The sequence below is a fragment of the Struthio camelus genome, unplaced genomic scaffold (genome assembly GCF_040807025.1).
Source record: "Struthio camelus isolate bStrCam1 unplaced genomic scaffold, bStrCam1.hap1 HAP1_SCAFFOLD_48, whole genome shotgun sequence".
Taxonomy (NCBI): domain Eukaryota; kingdom Metazoa; phylum Chordata; class Aves; order Struthioniformes; family Struthionidae; genus Struthio; species Struthio camelus.
In genome coordinates, this window is record NW_027182705.1 from 716,849 (window position 1) to 729,861 (window position 13,013).

Sequence of the window (13,013 nt, forward strand, 5' to 3'; positions counted from 1 at the left end):
GTCAGAGGCAGAGGGCATCCTGCTGCCTTCTCCCAGGGACACAGCTGGAGTGTGAAGCCGAGCTGTGCACCCAGGTCTGCCCCGGTTCATCAGTCAGAGTGGTGTCCCTGCACCCCAGGGTGCTGTGTGCCCGGGGCAGTGACTCTGCTGCCTACGTGGGTCAGCACCCAGCCTGCCCGGGGAGCTCCCCACGGCGCTGCAGGGAGAAGCTCTGGGTGAGAGGGGTTTCCCCCAGCAGGGCAGGTCCATTCTCCCGTCGAGAGGGTGCTGCATGGAGCAGGGCTGCCCACAGCTCCAGCTCTCCAGGAGGACCTTTTGAGAGTGGGGTTTTCAAGAGGGCTCGCCTCTGCATGGTGGGAGTGGAAATGCAGCAGTCCGGTTGAGGCAAGAAACTAAGCCTGGTCACCACCACGCTGAGGGGTGACTAGGTTTGCAAGGACCCACAGCAATTGCCCACACAAGCCCTCAGCCTGCAGACAGCACCCACTTCACCTTGCCATCACTGTTCTCGGCCAGCCCCAGCATGCAGACGCTTTCCCCCCAGCAAGCCCCCTGCAGCTTTCCTCTCCCACCCAGCAGAGGAAGGGGGAATGAGCTGACTCAGGAGATGCCACCTTTAAGACCCTTCACCCTCCCGGGGGGTGTGCTGCTGAGTTGTGTGCTGCCCTCCAGAAGGGCCCAGCTCTTGTGCTTGCTGAATGTCCCACACAGAAGCCACAGAGGGGTGCTAAGGAGATGGAAGTGCTGCTGGGGGTGGCTGTGTGTGGGCAGCTGCAAAAGCATAGTGGAGATGTGGAGACCAGTGTGCTGGCTGTGTCCTAGGGCACAGGGAGAGCTGGTGCCTCTCAGGGCTCACTAGTCTTCACCCTGGGAGCCACGGAAAGGCTGCCTAGTCCAGCCCTGCAGAGCAGACAAAGAAGCAAACAGTCCCCCCAGCACGGAAGCTGTTGCTTTTGTGCTCCAAATGCCTCCAAACTGCATGTGAAGATGTTCAACAGACTTCCTACACTCCAGCAGCACTGACCCCTCTGCAGCCTGCAGGCACACGTCCCGGCTCCTCATGGCGCACGCAGCCAGCCCAAGCTGGAGCTGCAGACAGGGAGCTGAGTGAAGGTCCTGCCGAGGAGAAAAGCAGTCTCCGTGTGTGCGTGCGTGCGTATGTGTGTGTGTGTGTGTGTGTGTGTTGGGGGGTGTGTGAGAAAGGGGAAGAGCTGTGAACAGAGGAGTCTCTCCTGACTTGTCCCTGTCTTTTCCTCCTGGCACAGTCCCACGGGCCTGCAGGGAACAACATGTCCAACAGCAGCTCCCTCAACGAGTTCCTCCTCCTGGCATTCGCGAACACAAGGCAGCTGCAGCTCTTGCACTTCGCACTCTTCCTGGGCATCTACCTGGCTGCCCTGCTGGCCAACGGCCTCATCATCACCGCCATAGCCTGCCACCACCGCCTCCACACCCCCATGTACTTCTTCCTCTTTAATCTCTCCCTCCTTGACGTGGCCTCCATCTCCACCACTGTCCCCACATCCATGGCCAATTCCCTCACAAACACCACGACCATCTCCTACTCAGGATGCACTGCCCAGGTCTTAAGTTTTGCCATTTTCATTTTGGCTGAGTATTCCCTTCTCACTGTCATGGCTTAAGACTGCTACGTTGCCATCTGCAGACCCCTGCACTACGGGACCCTCCTGGGTGGCAGCAGAGCTTGTGTCCAAATGGCAGCAGCTGCCTGGGGCAGCAGCTTTCTCAATGCTCTCCTGCACACTGCCAACACCTTTTCCATACCTCTCTGCCAAGGCAATGCTGTGGGGCAGTTCTGTGAGATCCCCCACATCCTCAAGCTCTCCTGCTCACACTCCTACCTCCAGGAAGTTGGGGTTGTTGCGATTACGACCTGTTTAATCTTGGGGTGTTTCGTTTTCATTGTGCTGTCCTACGTGCAGATCTTCAAAGCTGTGCTGAGGATCCCCTCCGAGCAGGGCCGACACAAAGCCTTCTCCATGTGCCTCCCTCACCTGGCCGTGGTCTCCCTCTTTGTCAGCACTGGCATGTTTGCCTACTTGAAGCTCCCTTCCATCTCCTCCCCATCCCTGGATGTGGTGGTGGCTGTTCTGTATGCAGTGGTGCCTCCAGCAGTGAACCCCCTCATCTACAGCCTGAGGAACAAGGAGCTCAAGGATGCCCTGAGGAAAGTGATTCAGTGGGTACAATGTGGGCACCAATAACCATCCCATGTGCACCCACTCATCATTCACAGGGCATTTAACATCAGGGCTCTGTGTTGTTCTTTTCTTGTTTGTCTTCCTTTTCTGATACATTCCCATTAAAAGAGAAAATTTTTGGTTTGTGCCACTTCTCAGGAATCTCATTTGAATCTGAGCCAGAGACCATGGTGAAGCAGGAAGCCAGGTGTCTCCCTTCCTCCGCAGAAATGGGGCAACCTCAGAGTCTGAGCTCCCTCGGATGCCCCCAGTGCAATGAGGGGAGTTTCCCTTTGCAGGGTCTCTTTTGGCACTGACACCAAAGGTGCTCAGGGGCATAGAGTCAGGCTTGGACAAATATAGATGGGGTGAGACTGTGGGTCCCGCGTCCCTTAGGAGAGCTCAGCTCCCCTGGCCACAGGCAGGGTGGGATCTCACAGCCCTCTCCTGCAAGGGTGGCACCCAGCTGTCCCCGTGGGCTCCTCCCTTCCCTCTGCAGCGCTCCAGTGCTCAGCGGAGTGGGAGTGGAGGGGAAGAGGGTCTCGATGCAGGCTTTTTCCTGGCTGCAGCCTTGCATGGAGGCTGCAGCTTTCCTGGAGACACATCCACCAACAGCAGCAGGACTTCCTCTTTTCAGGGCTGCTCTCCTCCCTTCCACACTGTCCTGCTGTGCTCTGATGTGTGCTGATGGCCCAGGAGTTCTCATAATCTGGTGCTGGCAGGGTTGTGTTTCCATGTGCATGTGTCCTGTGACTACAGGCAGGACCAGGCAATGGGAACCCTTATGCCAGACGTGGCCCCCAGAATAACATTTCCCTAATAAAAGGGGATCTCCTGTGTGACACGCCTGAAGTCTGGCCTTTCTTCACAAGATGGAGTCCCAAATACTCCCAAGGGAGTGCACCACTAAAGGGCCCACTGCTGTGCTGGGGAACTCCATGGGAGCCGGGGGGTGAGCTCAGAGTCCCCGTGTGATCTGTTAGGGACCAAAGACTGAATTTGGGGCTCAGTTCTCGGTGTCCAGTGCCCGCAGAGATGGGGAATGGTCTCTGAATTGCCTGCCTGGGGCAGTCCCTCAGGTGACAGTGCTGATGAGAGATGCCCGTCCATCTGGAGGGGCATCGGAGCCCTCAGGAGAGCTCAGGGGATCTCCAGCAGGGGATCTCCTTTCCCTTGACCTGGGGAAAGGCTCTCTGGGCAGCAGGGACGTTGCAGGAGCAAAGCAGGGCAGCAGTCCGCGATGGAAAAGGAGAAGGAGCATCAGGTTCCTGGGGGCCCCAGCTCGGGGCAGGCGGCTCTGTCGCTGGGGCAGCAGGAGCTGCGGAGGGGCTGCAGGGCCAGGGCTGTCGTGCTGTGCTGGGCAGCGGGGTGGGCATGGAGGGGCTGCAGCCGAACCATACAGCGCTCTGTCCACCACCCAGGAGACCCATAGACACTTTCTGCAGAGGTTTCTTGAGAGACATGGCAGGGTCTCAGATTTGCAAATGTTTCCGCTTTTGCTAATTTCCAGGAGTTTTTACACTCTTCCCTGCCCTGCATGAGATGGTTGACATCAGCAAACCAACAATGTTTCTGGGGGGCTTTTGCTGTCCTGATGAGTGTGGGTGTCATTAAGCAACAGCTAGAGAAGAAAGTGGTAGAAGCCACTTCAAGGCGGCTTGGGAGCTTCTCTTTCTGGAGAGAGAGGCAACTCGCACCAGCGGCTCGCGAGATTTGCCCCCAGGCAAGTTCCCGACCGCCTTGTGCCGGTGGACGGAGGCTCGAAGAGGCAGCGGGAGCTCTGGCGAGCGCCGCGGCAGGGGCCAGGGCAGCAGAAAGGTGGCAGCTGCCTTCCATGGCAGCGGGGCGAAGGCAACCGGTCGGAAGGAAGGGCCAGCAGGCAGCGGTGGCCTGAGGTGGGACTGCCTGGGGCGAGCAGGGAAGGCAGGAGGGAGAGGGAAGGAAGGGGGGGGGAGGAAGGAGGGAGGGGAGGAAGGAGGGAGGGGAGGAAGCAAGGAGGGGAGGAAGGGAGGGAGGAAGGAAGGAAGGAAAGGAGGAAGGAAGGAGGCAGGAGGAGGGAGGAAGAAGGAGGGAGGCAGGAGGGAGGGAGGCAGGAGGGAGGGAGGGGGGGCAGTAGGAGGGAGGCAGGAGGAGGGAAGGCAGGAGGGAGGAAGGCAGGAGGAGGGAGGCAGGAGGAGGGAAGGCAGGAGGGAGGGAGGCAGGAGGGAGGGAGGCAGGAGGGAGGGAAGGCAGGAGGGAGGGAAGGCAGGAGGGAGGGAAGGCAGGAGGGAGGAGGGAGGCAGGAGGAGGGAGGCAGGAGGAGGGAGGCAGGAGGAAGGCAGGAGGAGGGAAGGCAGGAGGAGGGAAGGCAGGAGGAGGGAAGGCAGGAGGAGGGAAGGCAGGAGGAGGGAAGGCAGGAGGGAGGGAGGCAGGAGGGAGGGAAGGCAGGAGGGAGGGAGGGCAGGAGGAGGGAAGGCAGGAGGGAGGGAGGGGGACAGGAGGAGAGAGGGCGGGAGGAGAGAGGGCGGGAGGGAGGGAGGAGGAGGAGGGAGGGCAGGAGGGAGGGAAGGCAGGAGGGAGGGAGGCAGGAGGAGGGAGGTCGGGAGGGAGGGAAAACAGGAGGAGGGAGGAAGGAGGAGGGAGGCAGGAGGGAGGGAAGGCAGGAGGAGGGAGGCAGGAGGAGGGAGGCAGGAGGGAGGGAGGGAAGGCAGGAGGGAGGGAGGCAGGAGGAGGGAGGGCGGGAGGGAAGGCAGGAGGGAGGCAGGAGGAGGAAGGAAGCCAGGAGGGAGGGAGGCAGGAGGGAGGGAGGGCAGGAGGAGGGAGGGCAGGAGGAGGGAGGGCAGGAGGAGGGAGGCAGGAGGAGGGAAGGCAGGAGGAGGGAGGCAGGAGGAGGAAGGCAGGAGGGAGGGAAGGCAGGAGGAGGAAGGAAGCCAGGAGGGAGGGAGGCAGGAGGGAGGGAGGGCAGGAGGAGGGAGGCAGGAGGAGGGAAGGCAGGAGGAGGGAGGCAGGAGGAGGAAGGCAGGAGGGAGGGAAGGCAGGAGGAGGGAGGCAGGAGGAGGGAGTCAGGAGGGAGGGAAGGCAGGAGGAGGGAGGCAGGAGGAGGGAGGGTGGGAGGGGAGGCCCAGCCAGGCCGGGGCAGCCCTGGGGGCCCAAGGGCCGCTGTTGCTAGGCAGCACCGGGGTGGGGGGGCGGGGCAGGAGGAGGCCACGTGACCTGCAGCTGGTGGGGTTGCCGGGCAACGCCGGGCGGGGCTGCAGCGGCCCTGGGGGAGGGGTGCCGGCCCTGAGGCGGGGGGGCGGGGGTGGGGCGGGGAGCGGGGGGAGCCGGGCCCTCCGCAGCCCCCGGCCCCGCTGCCCCGGCCGTCGGGGGGCTGGGGGCCGCCGGGGCCGTGTCCGGGGCCCGCGGCTGCCGGGAGCTGCAGTGCCCGGCGGCGCTGGGGGGTGTCCGTGGCTGGCGGTGGGCGCACGAGGAGGCCGGTCGCCCTCCTGCTCCTGCGGAGCCGCCTGCTGCTGCGGGAGCCGGCGCACCGCTGCGCAGCCCCAGCAGGAGAGCAGCCCGCTCCGGGCTCCAGCCCGCTGCCCCCGGGGTCTCGCCCGGCGCTGCTGCCCCCCGGCGCCGAGGGCCAGAGCCAGCCCCGGCCTCCAGCCAGCCCCGACCCCGACCCCGACCCCGACCCCGGCCCCGGCCCTGCGGCTGTGCCGACCGCGCGAGAGCAGCGCCGCCGCCGGCTCACACGGCCGCACGTATTGATGGGCTGACGCGGGGGTTTAGGAAACACGGACGCGGGGCACTGCCCTCTGCGGAGATCCCTGGCCAGGGGGTCCTGGGAGCGCTCCGGCACTTCTTGGGGGACTTCCTGCAGCGCTGCCAGCTCCTCTCGACCTGCACAGGGCGCTCGTCACGTCTTCGCGGCGGCGGCAGCCCTACGGACGCTGTATCTGGGTATGGTTTGTCCCACGGAGGGTCCCTGCTAGGCCCTTGGAGCCCAAGGGCCCCGGCCTGTCCCCTGCGGCCAAAGACAGGGCCCACCCTTGGACCATGGGGGAAAGGGCCTTCCCTCAGCAGCGCCGCAAGCTGGACTGGCCCTGGAGGAGCTGACGGCTGCAGCAGCTCGCTGGCACTGGAGAGAGGTGGTGGCAGATGCCTGTCCTATGGATGACAGGACGCGCGGAGGAGACTTGCCAAAGGGTCTCTCTGCTTCCTTCCTTTGCAGAGTTGTCTTGGAGGAAGCCGAGGGCCCTCACGCTTCCTGGAGGCAGAGCTGCACTTGTCAGAGACCCGGCTCCTCTCCCGGGTCTCTCTCGAGGTGCTCCCCATGCGCACCGCGGGCAGCCTGGCTCAGGAATGAAGCCCCGGGTGGGCTGAATCACATGAACATGAGCTGCCCCATGGTTTCCTGCTCTTTTTATTGCCGCTCAGAGAAGCTCTCTTGTCTCCTGGCTCAGGTGGGAGTTGTGCCTTGCCAGCACCCCGTGAACCTGCACTCGGTAAATACAGGTGTACTCGGGGTTGCCCCAGTTGCTCTGCACCTGGAACTTGATATACTGGAAGGGTCTGGGAAGCTGCTTCTGCAAAGGAGACGGGGGGAGCCATCCTCACTCGGCTGCAAAGAGCAGCAGCCCAGCAAGGTGGCTTCCTTGGCCAGCGCTAGCCCTGCTGGGGAACCCGAGGCGGCAGCCCTGGCAGAGGCGGCAGCCATGGTTCCCACGCCAGAGCCACCATGAGGCGCAGGATGCTTGGCCTCATCCTCCGCCCTCTGTCGCCCAAGGGCTGGCAGGCAAAGCTCCGTTCGTCCCTCCCATCGCGCCCACACGCACTGCCAGTACCTCCAGGCGGAAGGTCTGAACAGCCTCTTTGTCCACGTCAAATAGGAAGAGCCCCAGGAGAGTTTCTGCTGCTGCTTCCTCACCCACGCCCTCCAAGGCAACAGACAGTGGGGGCAGGTCAGGCTCCAGCAGAGCCTAAGGAAAAGCGCCCGCGGCGTCCCAATCGGGGATGCCTGCCTCCTGCCCCGCTCCTCTCGCAGCGGTCTGGAGAAGGTGAGTGTGGCTGTGGGTCAGGCTGTGTTGAGCAAGCGCTCCCAGACCCTTGGGCCAGGAAGCACACAACAAGCCGGAGTGGCACAACGGCACCGTGGGCCCCCACAGACCCCAGGCAGGGACGCGCTGCTCTGCAGCCACCAGCCACCAAGCTGCCAGGAGCAACGAGTCTCCCTTGCAGCTTTCGGCCATGGCCAGATTGCCTCCCCGCCCCCTGCCCCGGAGGTGCAAGGCAGGGAGACTTACAGAGACAGCAAAAGCTTTGGGGGCGCTGCTGACTTGCCCGGAAGGAGAGACTGCCTTGGAGATGTGCTCCACGGTGACAGCCCTTGGCCAGATGTGCTCAGGCAGCCGGATGACCACTTGGCCCTCAGCTCCTTGGAAAGCCCAGCACTGTCCAGGCGAAGTGTGCGGCTGCAAGCAGAAAGCAGACACCTCCAATGGCAAGGCGCTCCAGGAGCCCACAGGACGGGCGGCTTTGCAAGAAGCACAGGCCTGCCTTTGTCTCTCGCCTGCCATTCTGCCTGGAAAGGTGCACAAGTGGCTGGAAGGGACAGGAGGGGGCACTTTCACACTTGTTTTCAGAATACGCAAGTCTTCCTTACGAAACATCTAGGCTCAACTGCCTCTCCAGAATCCTGCTCTGATTTTGCACGGCGTTCAGAGACAGGGCGGCTCTGCCTAGCGCATGTCACCCCATGAGCCTTTGAAGGCTGTGCGGGAGAGACGAGGCCCAGTCCAGCTGCCACGCTTCCTCCCACTGGGCAGATCCCGTCAGGCTCGGGGGCCTGCAGGAGGCTCTGTCCTTGCCTCAGGGGCTTGGCAGGTCCCCCACAGCTTCCCCTCTCTCTGGAAAGCAACCATTGGAGTGGAGGTGGGCAAACGCAGCTGCCAGGAGGACAAAGGTGCTCAGCAAATGGCGACCAAGGGTTGTGGGACGGTTGCTGCCGCTGGGTTCAGCTCCGTTCCCCTCCAGCTGGGAGGGCAGCGCTGTCGGGAAGCACGGGGGATCGTCAGGAAGACAAGGAGCGCGGTAAGGTTGAGTGATACTGCTGCTGTGACGGGAGGCGTTTGGGACTTGCTGCCCCAACTGGAAAGCAAGGAAGGGCCTCAGAAGTCATGCTGTCTCTGCTATTACCTGCAGAATGGTATCGGGAGGGTTGGCAACCGAGAAGAACCATAGGCCAAGCCAGCGAGCCCCACCGCCTCGCCCACCATAGGTGCTGGATGTTCTCTCTGTGTCGATTGTGGCCCCTGAAAGACACATGGAAAGCAGCTGCTCAGGGCAGGCCAGAGGCCAGGAGAAGCAGCGAGTTAGCAGGTATTTCTCAAGGTTGCAAGCGCAGCTGGGCAGACTTTCTGGGGGGGCCATAGAGCAGCCGAGTGCCAGGAGACTTTCGCTGGCCATACCTGTGGTTTTCAGAGCCCAGTCCACCATCTCGAGGTAGTTTGCCACTGTCTTCTCCAGTGCTGCCCGGGTCAAGTCAAGAAGGGGCTGGGAAAAACATTGGGAAAGAAGGGAGAGGCGGGAGTGAACGTGGAGAATGACACAAACGCCTCAGCGGGCACTCGTGCGTGAGTGCTGGGTGCTTGCCCAGAGCAAAGGGGAGACTCGGGGTCAGTCCCCCACGGGCAAGACTTGTTGGAAAAGGTGCCACACTGGGCAGCAAGAGGACAGAGCTGGCTCTGAGAAGAGCCAGGAGGAAGCGGCAGGAGGGAGCCTCCAAAGGACAGCAAGGTCTCTCCTCCACTCCCAGCCTCTTTACCCCTCTCTTCTCCTCGGCCATCTCGCTCTCCTCCAAGACTTCTTCCACGGAGTGCAGGAGGGCCTCCTTTGCGGCACCCATCTCTGCCTGCAGGCGAGCCACCTGCTCTTCCAGAAGCTCCCGCTCACGCATTTTCTCCCTCAGCAAGGCCAGCGAGTTGCTGAAGACAAAGGGAAAGCACATGTTGTCCAAGGGCCACCCAGCCCCTGCAGGCAGGCTCCAAACGCAGGCAGGATTCCTGCAGGGTGCCATGTCCTTGCCCCCCTCCTCGCTCCTCCCTCGCCTTCACAAAGGCTCCCCCTTCACCTCCACGTTTAGCAGGTGGGAAAGACTGGAGCCCTGCATGTTTTGCCCATGGTAAGATGGGGCCCATGGTAAGGAAGCGCTCTTACCCGAGAGTCGTGAGCTCTGCTTCCAGCGGCTCCCCTGCCTTCTCCTGGAACACAAAGGCCCTCCGTGAGAGCAAGCACAAGGAGCGCTGTGGGGGCTTCGCAGAGGAGACTTCCCTGGGAGCAGCAGGCAGCAGCTGCTGCTGCTCTCCATCAGTCTGGAGCAAGGCAGAGGGCTGCAGGCCTTTCTGCAGCCACTGTCTCTGGGAAGAGCAAAGCCACCTGCTGCCCCACTTCTCCTTTCTTCAGCCTGCCAGCCTGCAGAGCTCCCTCAGGGACATCTCTGTGTCAAAGCTCATTCAGCAGCTACGGCAGCGGATGGACAGGCACAAGGGTCCCCACCCCTTCCCACGTCTCTGTGAGGATGAGCCCTGGCACTGTGGAGCAGCTTCCCACCTTTGGCTGGGGAGGCAGGAGCTCAGAGCTAGGGCCTCGGCCGCACTTTGCCTTCCCCCAGCAAGAGGCACGTACCTGCAGCGCTTCCTTCTGCCCCTTGCTCTCGCTGAGCAGCAAGCCCCAGCAGTAAAGCCCAGCTGGAAGTCACCACGTCAAGAGACAGTTGTATTAGGAGGCTTTCCCGTGTTCCCTGTAGGCACATTTTGGCCTCCCACCCGTTGGGGGCAAGAGCTTGGCTGGGACAGCTGGAGCTGGAGCCAGTGCAGAGAGAGGCTGTGGCTCCAACCCCTGGGGCACCCCCCAGGCCCCGGAGCTTGGACAATAGCTACACCCAACGGCCACAGACCCAACAGGCTAGTGAAAGCATGTGGTCCTGAGCCAAGACAAAATGCACCCGGCCACGCAAGGTTCTGCACAGACATTCAAAGCCCAAAGCTCTGAAGCAGGGAGGGACCTCTCGCCAAAACGATCCTATGCGCTCCGCTCCCTAACACTGCCTGAGCCCAGGGAAGGCGGGAGGCAGGCCGCAGGCCACCTGTGCAGACCATCTCTGGCCTTCACTCTCACAGAGATGTGAAGCTGGAAGGCGACACGTGATCTACTGCCTCTCCCTCCCGCTGACAGCTGGCATCCAGTAGGCCTGGGCTGCCCCGCAAGGTGTTTGGGCAGCACTACTCACCAGCAAAGATTGGGGCCAGCAGGAAAAGGCCCCTCAGGAACCTTCTGCCATTCCGCCAGGCGATGCTTCGTCTACAAGAGAGGGACCGCTGTTGTTATCCGAGCCTACAGCTTGGGCTTTGATCTTGTGGTGATGATGCATTTAGGGGCTACCTTGCCACCAGGTTGCTCAGCTCAGCAGAGCGGAGAAGCGCAGGGCCCAGGGGTGTTTAGGAAGCTCTGCGCTGGAGCCCACCACCCTGGGGGCACTAAGGCAGTTGAAGACGTCTGGCCTGACACACGGGCAGCAGCCTGGTGCCCCTGGGCTCTCCCAAGGAGAAAGGGCAGGGTCTTGCCCACCACAAGGCTCTGCGGGGCTGCCTGGCTCGCCAGGCTGGAGGGCAGTGCTGCAGACAGCCCCGGTGCTCTGGGGCTGCCTGTCCGTGCCAAGGAAGCTGGGCGGCACACAGGGCTCCTTGCCTTTCCCCTCCCTGCTCTTTGGGCCCTGTTGCACCCACCTGCCCAGCTCGGTTGGCATCTTGCCTAGTCCAGCCCAGTCTCCAGCAAGAGGGAAAAGGTCGCAGTGCTGCAACTACTTTGCCTCTTGCCAAAGCGCCCGCTGGCTCCTGCAAGCCTTCCTGTTTGCAGAGCTGCCCATCTGGGCCGGCGGGGCTTTTATGTAGGGCAGCTGTTTATGACGTCACAAGAGCCAACTGCCCTAGAGGCAAGGTGCTGCCCATGATGACCTCAGTAGGGGGGTTTGGGGGTTTCCCAGGAGGGGGTTGTCGTACAGGCTGGGAGAGAGAACCCCTGTGGCTTAGCCCCCACCCCAAGCCTGAACCCTCCCGGCACACCCGCGCAGGAGCACTGGTGAGCCCAGAGAGCCAGCTCACTTGGTCGCCCGGGGAAACTGCTGTGGCGTTACTCACCTCCTCCTCTACCAGGCTCTTGCATGTCGTGTCGCAGCCTTGGAGCTTGGCACTCGGACCAGTGTGCACACAGCTGGTGGTGCCTCTGCCCAGTGCAGGTCTTGCCAGCTCGTCAGCCCCTTGGCTCTTGGCTCCCAGCTGCTCAGGCCAGCATCTTCTCAGGCCCTCTTTGTCCGGCTGGTGCTTGGGCTCTTCCTTGTCACTTGGGTCCTCCTCAGGGCAGTGGGGTCTCCAGGGAGAGCAGGGCTGCCGTGACTGCCTCGGTCCCCATGCTGCCTTTGCCCTGTCCCCCACTTAAAGATGGTAAATGTTATATACCCTTCAGAAATGAGGGCATACTTTGGAGAAAGCACAGCAACATGACCAGGGAGGGTCTGGGCACTCCAGGGGTGAGTCCAGGTCACAAGGTCAGGCCAGCTGACTCAGGGTTTTATCCAGCCTGGTCTTGAAGGCCTCCAAGGATGGAGATGGCACTACCTCACTGCACCACCTGATCCAATGCTTGAGTGACCTCCTGCTGAAAAAGTTCCTCTCTCCTAGGCCCACTGGCTCTTGCCTTCCCACCATGCACCACTGTGTGGGAGCCTGACTTTGTCTCCTTGACAACCTCCCTGTGGTTACTGGAAGGCTGCTGTTAGGTCCTCCCAAAGCTGTCTCTTCTTCAGGCTGAAAAAAACGCATTTCCCTCAGCCTCTCCTCCACAGGGCCTGGTCCTCAGCCCATGACCACCTTGGTGGTCCTCAGCTGAACTCCTCACCGTTTGCTAATGCTTTCTTTTATTGGGGGGCGGAGGGGGCCCAAATCTGAATGCAGTCTTCTAGCTAGGGTCTAATGAGTGCTGAGTGAAGGGGTACCATCACTTCCCTAGATCTCCTGGCTGCGCTACTGTGTTCAGGCAGCCCAGGATGCTGTTGCCTTTCATCGCTGCCAGGGCACACTGCTGGCTCACGTTCAGTTGGTGTGCATGGAGACGCCAGGTCCTTTGCAGCAGAGCTGCTCCCCAGCCAGCCAGTCCCCAGCCTGCACCGTCTGCAGGGGCTTCTTCCTGCCCAGCTGCAGGACTTTGCCTTTGTCCTGGTGCAACTTCTCTCACTCGGGAGTCACTTTGCAAAGGTCTAGTGCGTTTCTGCCCAAGGAAGGGGAATTATGGAGGATCATTCCCAGGCAGGGGAGGCCAGTGCGGATTGTCCCCTTCCAACAAGGGAGAGCAAAGGAGATGAGATACGGAGCTGCTCCCTGGGCATCTCCCAGGATGCTGCACAGCAGGACTGTCTTGTGATCCCCCGTGGACAAATGCTCAGTCTCTTTCCAGAGGAGCATCTTGGCAGGTACTGCAGATGATGTGCAGTTTCCAGTGGCTCCTGAAAGTCTCTCGCCAGCTCTGCTGCAGAGTGTCTGGGTTGGTTAAAGAAGTAGCAGGGTCACTGTATGATGTGGCCAACAGCTCCAGATGGGCAGTGTCCAGGGTGAGTAGCAGGTATTTTTGTGGCCTTGAACTCCTCTCTTCCATCATCCATCAGATGGAGGCGTGTGCTGCTGGTTTTCCAGCTCTCAGGAGCAAGAAGGCTGAGTATGGAAATGAAGGAATTTGAGGAAATGAAGGTTTTGGGGGCCAAAGCGTAGATGTCTGAAAGAGGAGAAAAGCTTCAGCATGTCG

At 61.6% G+C, this 13,013-nt stretch overlaps 1 protein-coding gene across 1 annotated transcript; it reads right to left on the bottom strand.

The window, feature by feature from the left end:
* Positions 1–6,570: 6,570 nt before the first annotated feature.
* On the bottom strand, positions 6,571–9,989 carry LOC138065230 (SUN domain-containing protein 3-like). The gene is made up of 8 exons (XM_068929447.1): positions 9,846–9,989; positions 9,378–9,421; positions 8,986–9,145; positions 8,630–8,714; positions 8,358–8,473; positions 7,466–7,633; positions 7,007–7,096; positions 6,571–6,748 (listed from the first exon to the last, which is right to left on the bottom strand). Exons 3-8 carry the CDS (start codon positions 9,115–9,117, stop codon positions 6,596–6,598), a joined length of 744 nt encoding a protein of 247 aa, XP_068785548.1. The 5' UTR covers positions 9,118–9,145; positions 9,378–9,421; positions 9,846–9,989; the 3' UTR covers positions 6,571–6,595.
* Between the last annotated feature and the right edge of the window lie 3,024 nt (positions 9,990–13,013).